The sequence below is a fragment of the Platalea leucorodia genome (assembly GCF_965183815.1).
Source record: "Platalea leucorodia genome assembly, chromosome: Z".
NCBI lineage: Eukaryota > Metazoa > Chordata > Aves > Pelecaniformes > Threskiornithidae > Platalea > Platalea leucorodia.
In genome coordinates this window covers 64,487,902-64,513,683 of record NC_138858.1, presented here as the reverse complement: position 1 = coordinate 64,513,683, position 25,782 = coordinate 64,487,902, and the positions used below count along the sequence as shown (strand labels likewise).

The following is a 25,782-nucleotide window of genomic DNA, read 5'->3' as shown; positions in this document are numbered from 1 at the left end:
TCTATGCTCTGCTAGTCTCAGGCTGAAGTCCCTTGGACTATTTAATCATTCCTCAGTCTGAAACTTTGCTCATCTCTGCTCTCTTCTGTGAGTCTTCTCCACCTGTGTGTCTTTTTGAAGTGGGTGCAAACACCATTCAGCGTGGGCACACCACGGAGTTGCAAATTAGGATAATTTCAATATTTTAATCTCCATTTCTGTGCTAACAATTCTTGACCTTGGATCTGCTTTTTTGGATTGTTTACAGCACAGAGTTAACATGTCCATAGAGAAATTATGAGAATCCCTGTAACTCTTTCCTGAGGGATAGGAATTAGCTGAGGAACCACATTTTACTTGTCAAGTCAGAAGTTTTTATGTCCAGTTTTAACGTGTCCAGTTAGGACTGGTTTTTGATTAAGTTCATTGCTGTAGGTTCTTTCATCCTATCATCCACAAAATGTAGAAACCTTTAGCAGGTTTTAATAACCAGCCCTCATCTTTACTTAGGTAACCTACATATTATAAAAAAATTTTGTAATCTCACTAATGACTGCATTTATGAATATATTGAATAATACAGATCCTGACACAGATCCACACTGCTGGCTCTAGGGAAAGCAAACTCATATAAGTGGTTTCCATTTATATAATGTCCTTTTTTGTCACTTCATTTCACTTTAATCATGCCTGCACATGTAATCAGATGTTTTGAAATGAACTTCCTATTCAACCAGTACATGTTCTGAGCTAAACAGAAAGTCTATCTGCTACTCTGCCTCCAGAAAACACAACAAGTAATGAGATGATGACAGGAAGAGAACAGCAGACCATAAAGAACAAGACAGCAACAAATCTAGAAAATTTAACCTTATGTTTTAACTTGTTTCTGTATTTTAAAACCCAATCAGTTCTTACTGTCCAGAGAAAGGAGACAGATGTTCACAGAAGAAATGTGTTTTTGAGAGTGGTGTGTAGCTGTGGGTGGAACAGCTGCATCACTTTGCACTGCTGAAAAGGAGAAAACCTTCCTGTAAGCACATTCTGGGTGTGTTATTAATTTCCAAGTCTGGCAGAGATGGGTTAAAACATAAGGATCCAGCCTTCAAATACTGTGTGCTTCTGTAGGTGGGAGCCAGTCACGGTCCTTCTGCTTCTCCCCTCCTGTTTGCCTGCCTCTCCCACCACCATTTCTGAGCTTGGGCCACTAACTATTTCAGCCAAAACTGGCTTCTGGATACCAGGAAACTGATGACATACAGTGACACCATGCTTAAGGCTTGCTGTGACTGTGTTGGAAGCCTTCTAAGTGAATCTCTATTTACTCCTAAAAATATTTTCATTGTAACTCACTACTATCACCTGTTGTTGTCTTATTAACAATTTCTGTGGATACGCTTCTACCTAAATAAAATTTCATTTCAGCAGACAGGTTAGGTGAATAAAACTAGAGGTGTGATTTCAAATTAGATAAATTAAACCAGGGTAAGACCCAGCATGGCTGCTCTTGATTTCATTTAAACCAGGATTATGCTGGTTCATTTTAAATCAATTCCTTACCAAATAAAGAAAAATCAATGTAAACAGCTTCAAAACAATTAGAAATGACCAGACAGTGTTTTATGCCCTTTTAAGTAAGTTAGTAAAAAAACACCTTTAATTAAATCCATGCAATTTTGACTACAGGCAAAGCCTCTGTATTTGTTGAGCACTATCTGCATCTCAAATGTGCAGTAGCATTTCTAACCTGCTGCAGGAATACAAAAGGACTGGTCCTCTTTGCTGTTAAAACTATAAATGTGGCTTCCTTGGAGTTATGACAGTTATCATCAGTAGGTCTTAATTATTTGCCTCAGGAATAATTGTTCGGTCAAAATATGTTCCAAAGTTTTTCTTAATCACACGGTAAGTCGACTTTGTATTGGTGAGAAGATACAGTTTTATGCACATCTTCTGTAGCATGGTAGTTCACTCTTAAATCCACTCTATTTTGGAGGCATATACAACAATGTATTTTTTTGACTGTACATAAGTGCATTCCCTCTACTAAACTACGAGACTGAGACATGTAACACTATCCTTTAGGCTGCAGGATTAATCAATTAGTTACTGTACATGTACCTTTCTGGTCTCAGCTTCTAACCCATCAGAAATGTTGACCTACAAAGCTTTGCACTCAATAGAAGAGTTTTAAATGTGGGGTATTATTAAAGCTAAATGGAGGAGATGGCCAAGTGGATTCGACTAGCACCCTTTTTGCCCGGCTTGCTCCCACAGGTCAAACTGGATTTCGAGAGGGAAGGAAGAGAGGAACAGAAGGAGGAAATAGAGGAGTGTCTGTACTGGCGGTGTCCCAGAACAGGAGCTCACACGCTTGTGTTCACACCAGTGAAGAGGTTTAACGTGGCTTGGGAGCACCTCCTGAACAGCTGAAAGGTTTTGAAAGGCTGCATATAGCAAATGCCACTCCATATATTCAAATAGGAATTTGCTGGATGTTCTCGGTTGGAGCTCTCCTACACTTGAAAGCAAGTTCTGCTTAGGGAAGGCTCTCAGTTTCAAGTACAACAGCTGTCCCCCAGTTGTTGAACAACCAGGCAAGCACATGGCTTAATCTGGGTATCTTTGTAAAGGGACAACAAAAGGCACCTTTCCAATCACAGAGACAGCCCTGCTGGCAAATTTCACATCTCTCTGCCACGCATGGACCACTAGAACTGATGAGAAATGATCACCTGGCAGACAATATCTGAGATGTGATCTTCTACAGACTTGAACCAGGCCTTGAGACAAAGATTCACATTTTAAAAGGAGCAGATAACAAAGTGGCAAATAGGAATATTGTAGCCTATTATTTACAGGCACCCAAAAGAAGAGCTGTGACTTATTTGAAGCTTGTGTACAGAGCAAAAGATGTTTTCTGATATTTCCATCAGAGTGTTTATGTATCCTTACAAGTACTTTTAGTATAAACCCTAGAAAATATAGTTCTTTCTTTGCAAAAGACATAATGAGTCCTAGAAGGGGAAAGAAAATGGCCCAGGTGTATAAAATCCTCCATATCTTTAATGTATATGTGTAAAATCCCATTTTCTTCCCATAAAAGACATCCTGCAAGTATTGTTTACAAGTACACAAGCTAGCTTAGCATTAGTGTTGCCAAAGGAATAAATGAAGTTATTTATTCTCCCATAAAGAGAAGTGTCGATACATCAGGTACAATTTTCCCTTCTCAATAACCTTCCTTTGAAAGATTCTATCAATACAATAAAATAATTACAGTGCTTACCAATTGAATTAGCACTTGCCATATTAAGATGCAGATGCAAGTGCCTACTGTTAGACACAACTGTTTGAAAATTTTGGTGTACAGTTGCAACTTCAACTGTTTAAAATATGTATGGCCAGCATCGGTCACAGTCCTCTGTCAACAGTGTCTCTGGCCATTTTGCAAGAAGTGGAATTCTTCAACATTAATCATTTAACCCATTGGACTGATTTGCAGACAGAGAGTCCAGGGCTGTTCCCTGCCTCCTGGCTGAGATGCTGTGAGACAGCAACACTGGTGCTGCAGTGTCTGTGGCTGCACAGATGGGGCAGCTGCATTTGTGAATATTAACAGGCACTGTGAAACTACTGCAAGCACCTTGCCCCATCTGTAGTTGAGAAGCTACTTAGGATCATAGTATATCTCACTGTTTGTGAGAATGAGAAAAAAAATATATGATGCTTTCTGACACTCGTATGCTTGTAGCTTTGCTTTCAGCAGCTTTGCTGCTATTCATTCACATTAACAGCATGATTCTGTGCAGACCTTGCTGCTGTTCAGGAAGAAGTGTTATTTATGAAATATATAACCTGAGTGTTTTGCCATGCTCCGCCAGGATTTGACTTACTTAAATAAGATTAGGAATATCATAATTAAAGTTCAGGATTTTGTGTTTTCCAACGGCACAGCTCATAATGTCATAAAAACCTACGGTTGCTCACAAATGAACCACTCCATGGCACTTACAGGATGTAGGTGATAATCCCCAGTGACCACATGTCCACCTCAGGGCCGTAGGCACATCCCCGTAGTATCTCTGGTGCTGCAGAAGATAAAACACTTGTCAATAAGATGAAAGCGGAATGCAGAAGTAACAGTCACAAAGTCAATTTAAACTCCGTGCACACTCATAAATGTCTTTTAAAAAGTAAGGGCCTGGTCCTTTAAGCCCTTAATTAGGCAAATGATTCCCTTCACTGAGTATAAAGCAACATTAGTCATGTCTAAGTACAGCCAGAATAAAATGAAAAGCGGGCTTTGGTTTCAAATTGCTTTTTAGGTTTACGTTTCTGAAAGGAACCACAGAAAGCTACAGCAGCACTGGAGCTGCAATGTGACAAAGGAGGTGGTACTTTTAATTCAGTATTTTACTTATTTACTTGATACTTTATTTGGGCTTTATTTTTGGTATTCTGTTTTAATTGTAAGGTAAGACAAGAGCATTTCAGGCAATTGCTTTTGCTGCAGTGTGGAGCAGGCAGAAAGGCCAGGCAGTCTCAGGGGACTCTGGCTCTGGAACAGTAAAGAGGAGTTAATCTCTGCCCAAGCAGCTTGATGGACACACCTTGAGGAAAGCTGAGCAGACCACTGTATCCATCAGACAGTATGTGTTGCTGTTGTGTGTGACTAAAACTGTGCACAGCTGCACACTCAAACAGTGACGTGCCTACCTCAAGCACCCTCAAGGTTTGCCTCCGACTGGGCAAACCTCCCTGGGCAAAGCTCTTGAGGCGGCAGGATGAAAACGCCACATCTCCAGAGGAGGAAATGGAAGTGCTTGATACTGGGGGACGTAAGACCCTTTCCTCTCTCACCTTTTGGCCACAGACAAAAATACCCAACTAATTTGGAAAAACTAGTTAAAAAGACACTGCTGAGTCACACTTCCACTTAGCAGCCCTTCTCAGCAACCATTGTAACTGTATTAATGTCCATCAGATGTACAGGATGGCAGCATAGCCCCTGAGCCCACCGGCTCTACGATGCACGTGGGATGGCTGCCACACTTCTGGGGAACAGCGGACTTGCTGCATGTACGTGCATCAATGCTGCAGCACATACACATCTCTTCACCTTCCCACATTACATGTTCACAGCCAGGAGCAGCAGGGCCAAGAAAGACTGGGACTTCCCAAAAAGTATGACAGCTCCCTGCCCAGCCTGAAGCTTTCGTTGCCTGTCCAGTCTGACCCAGGCTGCTAGCATGCTCCTGCTTTGCTCCCAGCCTTTGGAAGGTCTCCACTGGGGCAGCTGGCTCTCCTGAGGAAAGTGCTGCAACATCCCGGGGGAGCAAAGCTCCCCCAGGCATGATTTTAATCAGAGTATACACAACTCCCTTACAGCCTCCAGGCAGCTGGCTCAGACTTCTTCAACTTACCTGAAGGATTTACCATGCAGAGAACACATCAAGCATTTTTACAAAGCATTAATATAGGAGGCAAAGGACGTTAATCACTAAGTTTGCTATGTACCACTTGTACAGCTGGGAGCTGGGCAAACGCTTGCCAGTCCAAGCACAGACTTTCCTTGCCTCCTTATTCTTCTGCTAGGTAAACAGAGAGGGGCTGTTCTTGAGAAGGGACACTAGATCCCAACTGATTTTAACTCAGGTCAACCCATAGCTAACAGGACAGCCTACAGGCAAAGCAGCCAATGGCCTCAGAGAAAGAGACGGAGACAGACCAAGAAGACAGATGTTAACCACTGTTCTCCTTGCCATATTTGTTAATGCCATGTAGGAGGTTCTGAAGTAAATAGGAAAGTTTTTCTGTTTAATGGCCAATATGCTTCCTCTTCTAGAGAATGTAATGTTTCTTGGGATGCCTTCTTGCTCAGGATAAGGGCAGAAGACACTTTCTGCCCTTCTTTTGCTTTTCTCCTCCTTCCACCTCAGTATTTCAAAATGGCAACAAAGGAGACCAAAGATTTGTATATACAGGTCTGCCTTGCTATCTGGACCGTGATTACACAGTTATACATCTTGTAAATATGATTTTCTAATACTTCCAGAAGTTTGCTTTTGGTGAATGGATTTGACAGATACGTTGCTGCTAGTTTAGATGTTGGCTGTAACAGAATGATCATGAATCACTGCTCTGCACTGGCTTATTTTTATGTGCTACTGTCAGAAATCACTTATGCTTTTCTTTCTAAGTTCACTGAAAGCACAGTGGCTCGGCATGTTAAGTTCTTTGTGATCATCTTCTTGCTTTCAGTCCTCTGCATCACTTTGCATGTCCCAGGGGCTGTAGATTCGTAAGTCTTGATGCCAAAGTATCCAGACTCCAGTATGTGTTTTTGTTGTTGTATCCTTTCTGGAGAAGCTGCTGATAGCTGGGTAGGCAGGATGTGGGATTTGGCAGCCTGTGACTATCAAGTATTCATAGTTTAATTTGGCATTTCAACAGTATTCCTCCTGGGTTTCCTCCACTTCTGGAAAGCAATGCTTGAATATTTTCCAGGCACCAGGAATTCTGCGCGGTCAGTTAACGTGGGTTGTCAAAAAAAGATTGCAGGTCCATGTCTGTAGACACAAAGCTTCTTTCTTCTCTTCTCAGCACAGACATTCAGCCTCAACCCTCCCCACCAAGTCGTCCCTACTCTGAGGGTTCTTCTATGGCAATAAGCCTTATCCTACTTTTACAGTATACAAAGACAGGCATAAAAACTGCAGTTTTATGGTATTTGTAGTATAACTGTCATGAGAGAAGACAACCAGAACATTAATAGCTAATACGTGAAGTACGGTTTTATGAAACTAAGCAGACTGGAATTCAGTGCTGCTCTAAAGCATACTTGGCACCTGTGTGTGCTTGGCAGAGAATGTCATACAAGGTAATGTACATGTCACCTGAATTGCATTATCAGCTGTGCTACAGGGTAACAGAGTAATCTTATGTTCTTCTCCAGTGTCCTCTTTCTTTTGCTTCTACAGTTATAAAAGCAAATGCCAAGTCTTCAGCTTCCACATGGCTTGGCTCAGCTCTGTCCAAAACTACCTCACATGCTTACCATCCAGCACACTGCTAGCAACTTGCAGTCTCTTGTAGGAGCCCATTTAGGATCTAGAGTTCACCAAGAATGGCAGAAATAGGTGTCTCCACAAGATCACATTGGTTGCTGGAGGTGAGCATCCGCCATGGGAAGCCCAGCAGGCTTGCCCTGGTGCGAACAAGATCACCAGCCTCCGTGGCCATTAGCTGGTTTGCTGACACAGAAGTGCCTTGCAATGAAGGGCAAGCAGACTGCAGAGGCAGCTGCAATCGTCTTTTGCTGGAGGGGCTCCTTCTTTTGCATGTTCTGGCACTGGAGGATCCATTTCTGGCTCATTTTCTGGTTCTGGGCATCCAGGGGAGCTTCTGTGTGTGTCCAGGAGCTAGCTGTCCCTGCTCTGACAGCGAAGCTGTGCCCAAGGGTGCGGTACTGGGAGCCCAACAGCACACATGGGATGCCCTGCTGAAAGCTGCCAGGCAGTCTGCGAGGCTCCATCCAGCTGCTGGTTGCTCACTCAGCCTTGCACGGCTCGGTACCACCACAGGAAACTGAGCCAGAACCCTCCAGGGGTCTGCCCTGCTCCACAGACCACCCACCCACGGGCAGGTGGGAGGCTCTCCGCAGGAACGGAGCATCCGACAGGCCTGTGCTGCTGTCCCCTCTGACCTGGGGACGCTGCTGCTGAAGAAAAGTCTGCTGTGCGCAGGGAACAGCCAGGCTGGGCACGTCCTGGCCTGCAGCAGGACGAGCTCCTGTCGCAGCCCTGTGGCCAGAGCAAAATGCTCCAGCTCCACCAGGGAATGGCTGCTGGGGCTCAGCAGCACCTTTTTAATTATTCTTTTCAAGATCAGTTGTATGCTTGCTTTTTCCCTACTGTGTCAGGTTATGTGCTTGAACTCTGTTTTTAGATTTTGTATTTTTGGGGGGCTGGTTTTAGTTATATCCTCTTTGGTTTACGGATATCTGACATATAGCACAGCTATGCAATTGTTTGCCAGATGTTATGCGTATGGCAATTGTAGTGTTCACTCTGCCCCACTTATTTTCTCCCAAAGCAATGGAGAAAAACCCCACATTCCTAATTATTCATGGACTGTTACCAGTACTATGTTTTTTCACTTGCTTATCAAAACCTCACTGTCCTATATGACAGTGAGGGAGCATATTTTTACCCAAATGTTATTCTACAGAAATTTCTTTTAATTTGAAGTATCAGTGGTGGTTTTCTTGCATTCAAATTAGATGCCTTCCATTATTAAAAGCTACAAGACCGAGAAGCATGAACTAGCTGTGATTTTGGAAAAAAACAGAAACATGTAAGAGCATGACAACTGAGGCGAAACAGTTTCTAAACTTTCTGCACATCTTCCACATTTAAACAAGTAGAAAGTGTCCTTAAAGACCACCAACTGAAAAATATAAACCCAACACCATTAAGTATATAATTTCCTAATTTCTAATTTCTAAAGGAATTAAAAATACCATCCTCGTGTAATACACTGCTAAGCTCACAAGTTAGATGTTTGCTCTGAAGTCATCCATAAACTCATGCTTGTTGAAGTATTGTGAATGTACAGGCAAATTAGTCATTTTGGTAAGCAGCAGTTCATGCTGACTCTCTCTGTCTTGGTAAAACTGAAGCAAACCTATGATTTCTTTCATATCTTGTTTAGGAGAAAAGAGTATGAGTTAAAAGTGCCAAAGCCTTTTTACTGCTGAAAGAGATGACTAGACCTACACCAGTCACGCCAGTCGACAAGCTCTGCCACAAAGTGCTCCTTGATATTACACTCGTAATTCTGTTATACAGGTCCCACTCCAGTGTGGACCAGAATGGCCTGAGTCATGCCTGCATTTAAAACCATGTATTTGCTGAAACTTTTCGGGTTTAGGGGATTAATTTAAGACTGTACTCTAAGGATTTCCTCTGTTAAAAAAAAACAAGATAAATTCACTGTAAGCAATATTCAAATATGCATAATTGTTATGAACTCTATAAATTTTTAGCGCTTTCCATCATGCCTTTCATAGTCCAAATTTCTGCTGATGCCTCTCCAGTATTATTTTAGTAATTTCAGCATTGTTATGATGGTGGAACTTATTTCCATGCAAGTAATGAACTTGCACCATAACATGTTTTGAATATTAAGCTTCAGTGCTAGAGAATATGAGTTTAGAAAAATTTAACCGAGTGCCAGTTCTGAATGTTAGTTTTCTATTTCCGTTTTTTACGGGCTTTTTGAATTTTGACTTTAGGAAGAAGCATTTCACCTTGAAAAGAGAAAATGTAACATCCTCACATTAAGTGCAGCATACTGTAAATAATAAAACAACGTACCACAGTACCCTGGAGTTCCACAAACTGTCTTCATGGTCACCTGATCTTCCACAATCTTGGAAAGTCCAAAGTCAGCTGTTAAGATGGTTCAGGAATATTAATGTTTTAACTTCCTTGTAAAATCACTTTTTTTTTTTTTTTTTACATTGTATATGTAATTAAATTTACATTTATGCATTAAATAAACAGTACTGTCATTTCCAGAGATGAGGATCAATCTGAAGAACCTACTCAGACTGCAACCCGGAAGCAAAATTTGTCTGTACAAATGAATACTCCTGGCTCTTGCTTAACAGAAATGTAGCTTGCATTTTATCCTGAAGACAGCACAAGGCCAATACAATGGGATGCCTAAGGGCATACAAGCAATGATCTGGAAATGCATTTTAAGTATATATTCAGCTTTCACTCTGTCAATACTCCAATAAAATTAACTGAACAATTTTGAGTTAAAAAATTGTGCATCAGTGGTTTCTTGGATAAGGGTCAGAGTACGCAGTCCCTGCAAGACAAAATCCCAGCAGTATTTTGATAGAGGGCTTCCAGGGGCATGGAGGTTGTGCCAGGAGAAGTACTGATCATCCTTTTTGCAGTGTTTCCACCCTGAATTACTGCTCAGACAGCAAGAGCCTTCATGATGTTACATGTTGTACTTGCATGACTCGCTTTTTAAAACACATAAAAACTGAAGCCATCACAACTCTTTTAGTTTTCACTGAGAATAAACTGAGCTTCTTCAAATTTCAATTTAGGTGATGACTATCTGGCCTTAAAAATGCAAAATAAAAGTATTTTTTTTTGTTTGAGTGAATATAAAAGGGAATGTTCTGACTCAAGATCAGGATAAAAATAGTTCATATTTTATTCTAGAAATGCATAGTTAAGGTTCATTTGTCCCTAGGTGGTTATCATTTATTTGTTATGTATTGCATCAGAAATAGTGTGGCCAGCAGGACTAGGGAAGTGATCGTCCCCCTGTACTCAGCACTGGTGAGGCCACACCTCAAATACTATGTTCAGTTTTGGGCCCCTCACTACAAGAAGGACATTGAGGTGCTGGAGCGTGTCCAAAGAAGGGCAATGAAGCTGGTGAAGGGTGTAGAGCACAAGTCTTATGAGGAGTGGCTGAGGGAGCTGGGGTTGTTTAGCCTGGAGAAGAGGAGGCTGAGGGGAGACATTATCGCTCTCTACAACTACCGGAAAGGAGGTCGTAGCGAGGTGGGGGTTGGTCTCTTCTCCCAAGTAACAAGCAATAGGATGAGAGGAAATGGCCTCAAGTGGTGCCAGCGCAGGTTTAGGTTGGATATTAGGAAAAACTTCTTCACTGAAAGGGTAGTCAGGCACTGGAACAGGCTGCCCAGGGAAGTGGTTGAGTCCCCATCCCTGGAGGTTTTTAAAAGACGGGTAGATGTGATGCTTAGGGACATGGTTTAGTGGTGGACTTGGCAGTGTTAGGGTTACGGTTGGACTTGATGATCTTAAAGGTCTTTTCCAACCTAAATTATTCTATGATTCTATGATTCTATTATTCTATTATTTATCTAAACAGAAATATACTTTACCTTTATAAACACTGCCACTCATCATTGTAAATCAGATCTCACTTTAAACAAGGCAATAATCTTAACCAGAAGATGAAGAATCACAGCATTTAAGAAAATGCTTCAGAAGCCCCTACACCACTCTGGCTGTCAACCACGGCCACTCAGTGCTGCATTAAACTATCACATTACAGCTGTTTAGAGCCTTTCCAGGAAAGATAAGAACAAAGATAAAATGTAAATTGAGATACCATCATCCTGAGATGCAAGACTTTCCTAGAAATTTACATTAAATTGCTTGAGACTCGTTTGTGGAAATCTGGCTCCTGAAACCCACAATGAGCACTGGCCTGACGAATGTGGCAACACTCACTCCTTGCATGCTCCCATGCTCCCCAGTAAGGGAGCACAAGGCGGTATTTCCAAACTGGTTGCATACAGCTCAGGAGTGTTGCACAAAGCTCCTCTTTGATCAAGAAAAAACTGGGCATACCCATTTTTGGAGGTCATGCCCTTTGCAAGTGGCTGCCATCCTCAACAGAACGGGCATAATACATCCCCGTTCAGGAGAGCCTGGTCTCACCTTGTCCCTCCTCGTCCCCCCTGTGGTGCTGACCATGCTTCAGATAGCTTCCCTATTCTCTTTGCGGAGATCACTTCTTATCCCTCAAATCTGCCTTCAAAACAGAAGTCAACCTTGCTCAATTTGCTTTCTACCAGTTATCTGCACATTTGTACTTTCATGCCAATGAATCTTTCCTCTTAAAGTACTAGTTTACCAAAAAAAAAGGGCACAGAAGTGGTGCACACAGCTGTACGCTGATCTCATTATTCTTCCTGTTCCTCCTGAGCGCTTTATTCTCTGCCACGTTCTGCACAGTTTTAGCTATAAATTCTCTAAGCAATCATCTAGTTTTGTATTGGTTTTACAAACACCATGCATAGCTGCACTGCTGAAGAAGTAACACGCTGTTCATTTGAGTACAAGCATTAGCTTTGAACAAAGTGGTGGTGAGACTGCAAACATCAGTTAGCATATATTACTGGTACAAAGGAATTAGGGAAGCATACATTTAATGCTGCTCACCGATTTTTAGTGGTGCATCTGGTGCTGGTGTTGCATAGAGTAGATTTTCTGGCTTCAAGTCACGATGCACAATCCCATTTGCATGCAGGTACTAGAAAAAGAGAAAGTCAAAACGTTTAAGTGAGAATAAGATATTACGGTCAAGCATGAGTCAACATCTTCCTAATAATCCATAGCAGCAGATCAGTAATCTTCACTTAACTAATTTTCAGCAGCTTTTTTTCTGGAAACCTGCTCAGCATAGGATCCTTGGATGCATATTGTAATCTGAATACGAAATTAAAATTTGGGAAGGCAAAGATAGCATCATATCCATTTAAGAAGAAAAACACCTCAGAAAGTATTATTGACTTTTTAAATACAGTGGTAGCTTCTAGGAAGTAATGTAATAGGTGTTGAGATACCAAAGTCTGGCTCAGAGGAAGGTAGCTTCTGCATATTATAACATTCTGAGAGATAAGAAAATGGTCATACAACTATTTATTAGACTATTAAATAGACACCTTTGAGTAGAAAGGATGCAGTATGTGTCGTGGGCCAACTACAAAATCCTTGAGGTCTCTGAAGCAGAGACTTCTCAAGGGTTTTAAAACCACCCAGTGGCAGAGTCTCAAAAATCCATCTGTCTTGCTGCAGTACATGCAGTCCATGTGAATTCACTCACCACTGAATTGCTTTAATGATGCTGTTCCTGCCTTGCACTAATGGAAAGAAGAATTTCTGGGCTGCATGGCTGCATCTTACACTGCTATAGACAGACATAGAAAAAATATATAATATACTCATAGACAAAAAAGGATAACTAGTGAAACAAATTCTGTATTTCTTGTTGATAAAACATTCAGCAGAAACCTCTGAAGCCTTGGAAGAAAGATGCTTAAGGGTAGAATCACATTATCTTATTTGAAAACCTCCTGGTCTACATTTTAGTTGCATCTCTCTCAGCTGTGTTTTCATTATTAAAAAAACCCGCATGTGTGCACTGTTATGCAGCAAACGACAAACGGTTGAATATTCATCTGGAAAGCACAGCTACAGTGTTCACTTGAGTTAGCATCTGAGATGAATTCTTGACTGTGTACCTCATTGGAATTTTAGTTTGTATAAGTTGCCAGTGATTAAATAACATTAAGTAAGAATGCATTGCTCTTTCCCTGGACATTGTTTTAGTGACACTGAATGCTTTTTAAGTGTGTGTTTCTTACAGTGCAATAAATGTTTTTTGTTGCCTTTCTCTAAAAGCCTAAAGTGGCAGTATTTCTCAGGATGTGGCTTGTGGAGATCAGCCAAAGACTCTCATCTGCTTTACTTCATAGTGAAATCTAAGTGCTTGTCCCAGTTGTGTTTTCTACAATGAGGTAGCTAATCAGTTATCCAAGGTAAAAACAGGCAACAATATATGGAAACTGATGGATTGCATGCTCCTATGTCATTTAATGCAGTCACAACTGCATGGCTGCAAACAATCATGTCCATCTTGGATACAAATATATCTTTATCAGCCAATGAAGACATAACTGTAGCAAAGATGCTCCCACAGCATAACACTGATGTGTTTGCCATGCAGAGGTAATAGCAGCAAACAGGGAGTGCACCAAAAGCAATCAAGTTGGAGTGGACAGAAAGAGATGTCTGAACTGATCTGTGTTCATGTGCTACAAATCAGTTTAGCTGACTCTGTAGGAGTGAGAAGGATCAGACAGTTCGCGATCGCTCGGTTGAAAGCAGACACTTCCGATTCATTCGTACAAAAAAACTTTGAACAAATTTGTGCAGAGAAGTGTTCCAGCCAAGTCTGCAGTCTTTTAGCAGGTCCTTTTTCACACATGCCCATAATCTTAAAAACATTTTATGGTGTAAGGTTGAAAACATTGAAATTTTCTTCTCTTCCCAGAATCATATTTTCGTGGGAGGGAAATTGGGGAAAAACTGGGAGAAGCTGTTCAGCTTTTCATCCTTTAAGTCATAAAGTGAGACTGGCTCACAGGGCTCCTTCTCAGACATAGCAAGAACCATAACCAATGACATCTGATAACCATGCTTGTGCCTCATGACTGACTGACTTTTTAACGGATTTGTATTGAATTTGCAGCGTGAACTCTTTTTTTATTACAAACTCATAACACCCCATTTGGGGAAATTTACCTCCTCTACCCAGCCCACCCTTTGCAGGAAACACTCACAGGACGGGGGTGCCCAACATACATGAATTCTCTCAATAACCTAGCCCATGTCTTTCAAAGACTGCCACTGCAATACTCCGAGCTCTCTGTGTCCCCGCCTCACAACACCTGCAGCTCCTCCTACCCTCCCCTTATCTCCCCAGCATCCTAGCCCAGAATTCCTGCTCACCCATAGAATCTCCTCTGACCTCTCCCTGCAGTCCAAGTAGATCCTGTCATGGTTGCTACAATCCCTAATCCTAGTCCCTGCTGCTCTGTCTTCTCTCTCCCATTTCTTTTGCTTGACTTAATATTTGGGCACAAGATGATACCTGTGGTGTTCAGACCAGCCATGTGTATGGCTGAAGCTGCCCGAGCTGCCAGGTTACAGGTTTAACAGATCTGCTGTTGGCATCTCGTATCTTCAAGACCTGGCCTTCTGTCAAATTTTGTTGAAGTTGGCCAATAGGGTCAATAGTTTTGTTGTAAAGTAACGATAAAAGGGCAAAACGGGCAAAAAAACCCCCAGTGTTTTCACTGATGCAGAAATCCCATTCTTCAACCACACAAAAGTACCAGCTAGCCTTGTGGATCCCCAGCCCTCCAAGTGGACAGACCGCTGGCTGGACTTCTGTAAAAGGTACCTGCCTTGAAACAGCGTTGTTACTGAAGGTCTCCACCACACGTGGTGACCTCCTGTCCTCCAGCCTGAGCCACCTGTCATTCACTGAGTGCACCTCCTGCTCCACAACCAGCTATGAGCAGGACCTTCTTAGACTCTGTCCATTGTCAGCATTGCCCCCTTACTTCGTAAATACCCTGGGACTTCTTTGCAAATTTTCACTGGTCCCAACAGCTCTGCTCCCCAAGTAGCATAATAGCTCCTGGTATTGAAGACTATTTGATAATTACATTGTCTTGTATATATGTGAACAGTATTCTGAGTTAATCTTGAGTTAGAAATGGATTTAATTAAATCAGCACAATCCACTTTGTATAACACTTATTTCAATTTATATATACTCTATTTTGATTGCTCTTCACTTTATTTCTCACATATTTAAATAAGCAGCACGTTCCTTTGCAGGCAGTGTCTCTGCAGCATAAGTTCAAATATAATTCTTTCTCTCTCCCAGTTTGGAGTACAGCTTTGGGCATTGTGTTCTCTCACTGTAAAACAGACAACCTGCGCTTTACTATTTATATGCTATGTCTCTTAATGGCTAAATGATGTGATTAAATGAGAAGATCAAGGCCCAGTATCAAACCAGAGCAGTGTACTGACTCACTTTATGATCACATTGCTGAATTACATCACTTTCCCCACCTATAAGATATGGATGAGACCTGAAAAAGACTTGAGCAGTTTTTAGATGCACAGTGCTGTATAACAGTTTAACATAGCATGCACATAAAATGTGATCATGACATGATACTCTTAGAGTAGCTAAAATGTCCTGTTTTCACTTTCTTCTGATTTTCAGTAGACAGTGTTAAGCACTAAAAGAAAATAAGGGCATGGCAAGTTCTCTGATTGCAGCTTTACTAATTTGTGTTAGTGAAATAAGGTGGATACAGAAAATTCATATTTACATCAAAAATCTGTATTTCCATGGCAACATCACATGGATATATTTAGTTCTAGTTATGTCCTGTAACATCTATGTACCAAAATGTAAGATTTACTTGTAGAATAACAGCAGTAGGTCTGGCCTGATGAGATGTAGATGGAAGAGAGGCCTCCACAGGATCTCACAGCAAGGCCTGTGGAAGTAGATCTTGTGGAAAAAGTCTTCTCTGTGCACAGCAGTTTCATCTGAGCAGCTGGCCAATGGCACGAGGAAGAGAAATTATGTACCTTCCCCTCTGTTTTATTTTTTGAACACCACATCAAGGTAGGTGCTATAAATAGGGACAGTACTGGTTTTAAGGAACATATGGCTATTCCATTTAGCGAAAGAGAATGAACAAGAAAAAGTAAAATGGAAACACTAGAGACCCTGAGCAGTCTGTATTAAATTAATGAATTTAGATGCAAAGGAAATAGAATAAATACTGAAAAAATATATTTGTCCATCCTATGATCACACTTCTTTTTCAATTGCTTTGGCCAATGAGATGTAAGTAGGCCAGGTAGGTGAATCGTCTGTGCTTCAGGCACACAGTAGGGTACTGCGTTATTAGTATAGAGCATCTCAGATAATCTGGGAGAAATGTATTCGAGCAAAATTGAGTATGATAGTCTTATTACTCTTTGATAAACGTTGAGGACAGACTCAGCATGACACTAGGTGGGAATAATACACAGGCCCTTTTCTGAAAGACTTATCCATTAAAATAAAGGCAGTCTTCATCTTGGCCTTTATTCCCATGGTACACAACAACAACTCATGACTGAACAATTGCTGTGACTTTAATTGTGACTGTAGCAGGAAGATTTTTTTTTCTTTTTCTTTTTTCTTTTTAAGCTTCTTTCTAATTGCTGCCTGAGAATTCCTTTAGCTCTTTGTTTTATCTTTTAATAATTCAGGTTCCTATCTAACTTGAAAGATTTTATGACAAAAGGACAAATGAAGACTGCTTAAAACTATGGCCTTTTTCCTTTAGGGCTGAAATGAACCTGAATCATCTACTCCTCTCTATGCTCCTAGGCAGCATCAATTATGTCTACAACAGTTGTTTGTCCAATTTATGCTTAAAGACCTCTGATACTAGAGACTCCACAATTTCCCCAAGCAATTTATTATGGGGCTGTGATATCTTGACAATTAGAAAATACTTCCCTGTGACTTACTTGGATCTTGACAGGAGTAGATGAAGCCCATTACTTTGTTGCTTACATACCGTGAAGGCAGAAAGCAGATTATTCACTCTTTTGCAACAGCCTTTTGAGTACTTGTTACCATGTACACAATTATTCTTCTGTCTAAGACTAAAGGACTCTAGTTTGCTCAGTCTTTTCTTACAGACCATCTTTTCTAGACTCATGATCATTCTTGTTGCTCTCCTCCAGGCTGTATTGACTTGCATCAATGTGTTGGAAATGCAAAAATGTATTCCAGTTGTGGCCTGACAAATTTTACAGGATGTATTCATAAATCTATTTGCCTTTTTTGCAACATATCCCACTCCTGTTTGCCTTTTGACCCAGTGTAACCTTCAGGTCCTTTCTGTTTTGTTCCCACTCCCATGTTTTTACTGTTGACTATTCAAGTTCATGTACGATTTTGTCCTTGACGGTACAGAAAGGACATTGAATTTTACCAGAGTTCTAATTTCTAATCCTACTCTCCAATATACTTGCAGTTTTTCCCAATTTTATGTTGTCCAAAATTTTCATAAGGGTAGGCTTTATTCCATCATCCAAAGTTGCCAACAAAAAACACTAAAAAAGCAGACCAGAGAAGACTTTTCCCAAACATCCACTCTTCATATCTGTAGACATTCTTTCAGTACAGACAACTAGTCTCCATCCAGCTTAAAATCACACCATCATGACCACATTTCCCTAATTTATTTTGAGACTGTGAGGTGAGGCAAGTATCAAAAGTTTTACCTATATCAGGTATGTATGATATCTTCTGTTCCTCCTCTACTAATAATGCCTCTTACCCTGCTTGAGAAAAAAATCAAAATGATTTGGCATTACAAAAACTTGCCTTACTGGTGACCTCCCTGCTTTATCTCTCAAATGCCTCATATTCCTTTGCTTCATTATTTACTGCAGATTTTTTCTGGGGAGTGGAGTCAGGGCAGCTGGTCTATAATTCCTCCCTTCTTCCTCTTGAATTGAGTACTACATACATTTGCTTCTCTGCCCAGCCTCCATCAGAAGTGAGTGTTACCTGTTAAATCTGTTTCAGACTTAAAAAGCTTGCTCTTTAAAGATTGTACTTTGAAGGTCACTGGGTGCAACAAATTAAAAAGACCTAAATGATTTGAATAGTCTCTGACTTAGTCTTTTCTTATTCTAGGCTCACATTTTACCTCTCAGTCACTGCTGTTAATTGTGCTAGGCACCTAGTAATAGCTGAACTTTTACTGAAAACTAGTGAAAAAAAAAAGATAAAACTACTGCTGCCTTCTCTTAGACATCTTTCAATAGGTCTTCTTCACCTGCGTTTCTTCTTATGAGGATGATTTATTTTGCTGCCTTTCTTATCTTGTGCTAGATGCATCTCATTTTCTGCCCTGGCCTTTTGAACTGTTGTTCTTCCAACTCAGGCTTAAACAACCTGACCTGTTTTCTGCTTTCTGTATACTTTGTGCCTGTGCTTAACTCCAGGATGTGTTGTCCCTGAGCACTGACCTTCGTTCAAGTGGACTGATGAGAAACCATTCGACCCCTGACCACATTGCTGTGCTCCCAGGGTCCTGCACTCTCTCTGACTGGCACAGGGCCACTGCTGGCAGTGTTGCAAGTTCCCTTCTGTCAGCAAGTCCTAAAATACCTTTATTTCCACTTGTGAGAGTGATTGTGAGCTGCACAGCCTTTGGGTTTCATGATGTCTCCTCATTAACCAGGCGATTTTGATGTCAGCTGGATCCCAACTCTGGACATGATCTCCAGTGTTGCAATGAGCAGAGGCCATACAGCAGACAGCTCTGGCAGCAGCAAGAGTCCTCATGATTACTGTTGTGCATAAGCCCTAACTCCTTTGTGAACCTGTCCTGTTCACTCTCTCTTGGTCTGGCTTACAGACCCTCCTGCTGTGTACGAACTTCGCTTACTTGTAAAGCTGCATTAGACAATCAAAGAGATGGTTAAGGGAACTCAACCTGCACCTTTTGTTCACACCCAGCTCCCACCTGCCCTCTGGGGCAGTGCTGCTTTGTAGGGTAGTGCACACTACCTCTCAGGTTACTGCTGAACAGCCACTGCCGTGGAAATGCTCTGGATCGAGAACCTACTGCTCCTTCTTCTCCTCAGACAAGATGGCAGTTTTCTTTGTGCATTGGTTTAGTAGTGGGGAGAAACCTGTGGTCTGATGTGGCTGGGGCAGTGGTATCATTATATGAATTTCTGTCCAGGATGCCTAAAATATGACTGTGACATTCGTGAACATCAGATTCACTCATGTTTTCAAAAGGAAATTTTTTACCAGTTTTATTACGCCACAGGATATATTTTAGACTTGCATGTTGAATTTATTATGAAATCAAGCCTGTAGGGTCCTGAAGGGAGAATCAAAGCCATACATACCAATTCAGTACTGAACATCTTCAGCTGTAAATGCAGTCACTACATCAATAAGAAGGTGAAAAGAGCATGTTTTTTTTCTCCCTTTTCAGGAATGTCTAGACTTGTAATTAAGCTCTTTCTGTAGCTCTTACAAAAGTGTGTTATTGCATAATGAAAGCTACTGCACGGTAATTTATTTTGTTTACAACTATATACTGTTTGATAGAGATGTCGTTAATTGATAAAGTTTCTGAAGCAGTTAAGAGAAAGTTTAAATAAATTTTTAATAATCTAACAGGACAAAGAAAGAATATACATTCCTATTTTCTATTCCTAGGAAGGTGAGTGAGCTCACCTTATCTATATAGAATGGCAAAGCCAGTCTCCGTATAATTTGTGTCTAAAGCAATCATTCAGCACAGATCTTACAAAGTACAGAGAAACAAATATGCATCATTCAAAATGTACACTAAGTCATACGCTTCACATTGGTGTAGACTTTGGAAAACAAGACACATGCGGCTTGGGAGAATCAAGAGAAATCTAAAATTTCATAGCTGTTGAGCACCTATACCCTGTTATAATACTCTGCATGTATCAGCTGATTTATAATTCACAATAATTTCAATAATTGCACAAAAATTACAGATTGATATGAGGATATGATATGTGACCTGGAGCTACTGTAGTCTTATCCTAGAGCAAACAATGCAGTTCCTCTGCACCTTAGGTTCCTCATCTTTAAACTGTTGTGACACATAAACTGTGTTTTAGATGTCTGAGTGACAAGTGCAAAAGGGGCATGGGGATATATAATAATCTGTTGTTGAAACTGTGCTGTCCCCACTGAAGTCCATGTAAAATTCCACTATTTCAACTGATTCAGGCTTCATTTAAAAGCACAGTAATATGGCTACTATGAGCGGCCTGTTTCTGTGCTTTCATTTATGTCTCAGGCAGCACATAACTTGCCTGAAATCCTGTGTGCTTTGGCTTTGGGAGTTGCATAGTTTGATTTCTGCTGATTATGGATTTATCTGAGTTGGTTGCTTACAGCATAAACAATTTATTTAGGGCTAAAATTATTTTTCTTTTTACAAAATAGAAGACAATAATTGAAATTATCTTGGAAATGCAGAGATTATTTTCAGAAGTGTTGCAAAAATGTATCTGAGAATTCTTGCTTAAAGAGCTTTAAAAAAAAGACACTGTCAGTGATAGTGTCAGAATGCAGCTCCAGAAGAATCAACAAGGTTCCAGTAATAAAAGTATGAAATCAAGTTATATATACATCATAATCTTCCCTCTGCCACTATTCCCTTACTCCGGTCACATTGGCTTTGGGATTGAATGAACAGAAGACCATTTTAGCATTGCAGTAGACAAAAACAACGTTGATTTCTTTTCTGGATATATTTCAGCAAGTTTTGGATTTCTGTATCTGGATAACAACAAAATGGAGTCTTAGAAAGGCACCAAATAATAAAAGTTTCTCCAAACATCTTGCAGGAAGCCTATTCTTTGCACTTGTCTTGCTTTTACTGGTTGCTCTGGGAAATTGGAGTATGTCATTATGTCTCCTACTTGATATACTGACTTCCAAACATTTCCATAAAACTTCAATTAGTTTAGTTGAACTCATCTAACAGAATATTGTTTTAGTGGAACAAAGAATATTTGCCTTTGTACTTTGTATAAGTATGCATTAACACAACTAATTTGATTTATTATTTCAGATAATAAACCTGTGTGTTATAAAAAAGTATGATGAAATGCATCGGCATAGATGTATAAATCCAAATCTGTCTATTTTCTTTGCTGGTCTACTATATTCAAAGTTATAAAGTAGCTCAGAAGGGAAGATCTAAATTAAGCAATTAGGTTATATAAAGTTTTAACTGCAATCCCCAAAATTATTTTCTTTTACATTTGGTAACAGTTTTATCTTTTGAATGTTCCTGCTTTTAAAAGAGTGAAGCAGACTTAAGGATGATGACACTCCATGAGGTGTGCTCACAGCAAATCATGTACAGTCATTTCTGTACAGTCTGACATATGTGGGAGAGGATAATGCACACACCTTCCCACACAAATCCCACATGAGTGGTCTTTGTGCAGAGAGCTAACTGTTCACAGTGGCATGAAATTCTCCTCTTAAACTGTAAGTAGGCCACAGTATCAGAGTAGGTAGAAGAATTTCACTATAGTGGCTTCTCCTTAAATCCATCCAGAAGAGCTGCCCACTTGCAGACTATTCAAATTCAGTGAGGAATTAACATACATTAACAATGTTCCTCATACAGCCACCCTGTTCAAAATTTATTTTTCTGCATGTCTGGGATGCAGAACACAAAGATGTTTTTTCTCTTCCTGCAATTTCCCAGACCTCTTGCGCAGGGTAACCTTCCTGCTGCAATCTCCACACCTACTGGGCACCCACCGCATGCCTGCTCTCTGTCTGGTTGCCTAAGGAAAAGGTGAAGGATATATGTTCTTTTGGGAAAACCCAGTCATTTATGATGAAATTCAAAAGAACCATGACATTAGATGCAGGTTAATGCTACAAAATTGCAGTGGGCAGAACTCACTCAACATGTGTGACTTGACCTGTCAGAGCTGCTGACGTGCAGTACACTTTTTTTCTTCCTCCACAAGGAGAAGTTGCAAAAAAAAAATAACAGGACAGCTAAAAAAACCCAACAGCCCCCTCCCCAAAGCAAAAGCCAAAAACTAGCAGTCCTTTCCTTGGTACTGGCACCCATTTCCTCTGTACTTTTGCACAACTCACAGAACCTCTCTGCTTGACTTCACTTAGAGTAGCTCTTACAACCCTCCGAACTGTGCTGAGGTTTTATTGTTTGTACAGTAGTCTGAAGATAAAAAGCATTACATGCACATTACATTGCTATCATGTTGTTCTACTCACTCCCTGTCTTCAGCATTTTTTACTTTGTTGACCACAGTCATGTTATAAACAAGCAGAAAAAAAATCCATAATAAGAAATTTTTTCATTAACTTCAAAATATGAAAAATATTTTAAAAGTATTAGAGATGCAATTATTTTTAAGACCAAGCTAAAAAAATAACCTCAAAAGCATGATAAATCCACTGTATGTGCCTTTGTAAATTAATGCCACTATGGCAAATTTAAAAGGAAGCAGGGAGGAATTTTGCAAAATCAGGCTTCTTCCTTGAAGCCAACAGCATAAAACTGAACAAGGTATTTTATCAATCTGCCATCACAGAATCATAGAATCGTTTAGGTTGGAAAAGACCTTTAAGATCATCAAGTCCAACCATTAACCTAGTGCTGCCAAGTCCACCACTAAACCATGTCCCTAAGCACTACATCTACCCATCTTTTAAATACCTCCAGGGATGGGGACTCAACCACTTCCCTGGGCAGCCTGTTCCAGTGCCTGACTACCCTTTCAGTGAAGAAGTTTTTCCTAATATCCAACCTAAACCTGCGCTGGCACCACTTGAGGCCATTTCCTCTCGTCCTATTGCTTGTTACTTGGGAGAAGAGACCAACCCCCACCTCGCTACGACCTCCTTTCCGGTAGTTGTAGAGAGCGATCATGTCTCACCTAAGCCTCCTCTCCTCTGGACTAAACAACTCCAGCTCCCTCAGTCACTCCTTGTACGACCTGTTCTCTAAGTCACACACAGTTCTCTAGGTGCACACGCTCCAGCACCTCAATGTCCTTCTTGTAGTGAGGGGCCCAAAACTGAACATAGTATTTGAGGTGTGGCCTCACCAGTGCTGAGTACAAGGGGACGATCACCTCCCTGGTCCTGCTGGCCATGCTATTCCTGATGCAAACCAGGATGCTATCAGCCTTCTTGGCCACCTGGGCACACTGCTGGCTCGTATTCAGCCAGCTGTTGACCTACACCCCCAGGTCCTTTTCCACCAGGCAGCTCTCCAGCCACTCCTCCCCAAGCCTGTAGTGTTGCGTGGGGTTGTTGTGAGCCAAGTGCAGGACCCAGCATCCCTGTATAGAATATAAACTTCAGCAACATCATTGTAATTCTAGCAAATCTAAAAAAGAAGTAGATTCTGTATTCCGAGAGGGTTACCAAAAAGCAAGTAATGTTTTTGCAAGCCACTAACGTCTTCGGTTTTGCCGTTAGGAAATTAAAAAGATAAAAATGAAAAACACGTCTAGAACAGATCTAAGCTGCTGTCAATGATACTTGGTGCTAGCTCAGGCTCCAGTAACCTCCAGCATCAGAGAGCCATTTAGCTGATGGAAATACTATTCCTGGCAGTATTACATTTCACTAACCATAGAGATTTGCTAACCATAGCTCTAGTATACCTGTAGTGAGGCCATAATATAATGCCCTAATTAGCCATGGGTGCACATCTGTTCATTCTACATCAAAATATTTTGGTTTTATTGCAATAATTTAATTTTTTGTATTCTAACATTTCATGGCTCTTCTCTTCCTTTTTAAGAGGGCTATTTCATAAAATAATGTAACTCTTAAATGGGTAGGTTAGAGTCTACACTACTTGCTTTTGAAGAATAAGGTGATTTTGTTCTGCCTGTACAGTACAGTTACACTAGTAAATTAACCCATGCACCTGTGCTCCTAGGTGCTAAAACTCAATTGTCTGTACTGCCCAAATTTTTAGAACAGTCCTGGGTAAATTAACACTGACCAAAACAACTGCTTGTTAGTTAAGCCAAAGATTATTCCCACCAGGCAATTTGAAACTGGCCACTTTGTTTTGAGGGCTGGTGCAATTTAATGGTACGGATATTGGCTGTTGCAAGCCAGTTGGCATTGCTGAGAGAGAGTGACCCCAGCTAATTTACTAGCGTCCACAGAGAGCTCATAATTGAAGTAGTGGCATTCTAGTAAGACCAGACTGCTGGAATTTTGCATCAAGGACACATGTGACCGCAGCAGGGCACAGCAAACCTCATGTGCATTTTGGTAGGGTCAGACTTCCAATTATTTAGAAGGTGAGATTTCAGGGTAATAAACCAATGAAGGAGGATGACACTTCTCTTGCCCATCTGTGAAACTATCTTCCTGAACTATGCATATAAAAAGTTTATCAATTTTAACACATCATTGTGTCTAATGAATATTTATATTTCTGCATTTGAATTCCTATTTATGCATAAGTAACACACAGATGTTGTTTTGGGTTAATTATACTGCATTCCTTGAACTGTGAAGCCTGGCTTACAGGTAATACGTGTAATAGCATCACTTGCTAAGCCTAATCTTGATCTTACATTTAAGAAAGGAATGCCTAGACCTTTTTTTTTTTTAAAAAAAAAAAGGATTAATTTTTTTACTTTTGTTACAGACTTTTCACAAAACATAGTTCTAAACAGCACAGCCCTCAAGGTCTACATACATAGAATTGCTTCCATTTATTCATCCGCCAAAGGTGAGCCCTCACCCCTTGTGATACAAAGGCCCACTTCCGTCTTCTGGGTGCCATTACATTAAACCATAGCAGTGGTGCAGCAAACTTGAACTGATCCCAGCCTCACAGGACCGTAATGCATGCACTCTCCTATTCTGAAGCAATGAAGGAAAACAATATCTCATTTCTGGTAACAATACCATACCTCAGGTACGTCCTCGCTTGAGGTACACCTTGCAGGCTAGATCTGCCAACTATCCCACCCTTTCATGCTTTTGCAACACAAAATTTACACTCAAAACCGGAAAAGATGTCTACTATAGCTCTACTGTGGTCACTCAGTGCCCTCTTCATCTGGGGGAAAAAAAAAAAAAGTCTTCATGGACAGTTATTTAGGATCCCCAAAACAGCCAGAATTCATAAGATCCATTTCCATTCTAGATTTCCAAGTCCGAATTTGTCTCCAGGTGGTGGCATTAAGAACAAACATTTTTTTTTGTACGTGACAGGGTACCAGCAATATTTGTGAAGAAATCATGTATTTAAAAAACTGAAACAGTAAAAATGAGCTACGCCTGCAATAATGTAATGGGAAGGAGTTAAAAAATTCTCATCTACCAGAAAGAGAAGGAGGTCAAGATGATTAGGCTGTGGATATCTCTATTATGTAGGTGACTGCTTCCTTTGAAAAGCTATCTCAGATTGTTTACTAATATAATTATGAATTTTCTGGAAAGGAGTATTACATGGTTTGTGCAGGCTCCTGAATGCAAAAGAACAATTCACATTCTGCTGGGAAATGTGATGACCTTATCAAGGCACCCAGCATTCGCTTTTTGAATGACTGGAATTCTGAAATACCATGTGCCACCCGAAGAAATGCCACATGGTAAACTGGAATTTGCCATCAGCTCCTCTGTTTTCAGAAAGGTCAGCAACAGATCAAAATGGGATGTTTAATTTCTGTCTAACAAAGAAGTATCCCTGTGGGTTTGGTGCTCTAGTCCAGAACTTTAAGCAACACTGCTGATTTTTAAAACTTGCCATATTATTGA

At 40.6% G+C, this 25,782-nt stretch overlaps 1 protein-coding gene across 1 annotated transcript in view; it reads right to left on the bottom strand.

Moving 5' to 3' along the window:
• The window catches only part of CAMK4 (calcium/calmodulin dependent protein kinase IV), a gene marked incomplete at its 5' end in the record, with an annotated part of 172,674 nt that overhangs the window by 6,000 nt on the left and 140,892 nt on the right, over window positions 1-25,782 (bottom strand). Inside the window, 3 exons of the mRNA XM_082335592.1 lie at window positions 3,995-4,070; window positions 9,360-9,434; window positions 11,988-12,078. Of these exons, the coding sequence (XP_082191718.1) occupies window positions 3,995-4,070; window positions 9,360-9,434; window positions 11,988-12,078 (242 nt within the window). The remainder of the gene's footprint in view (window positions 1-3,994; window positions 4,071-9,359; window positions 9,435-11,987; window positions 12,079-25,782) is intronic.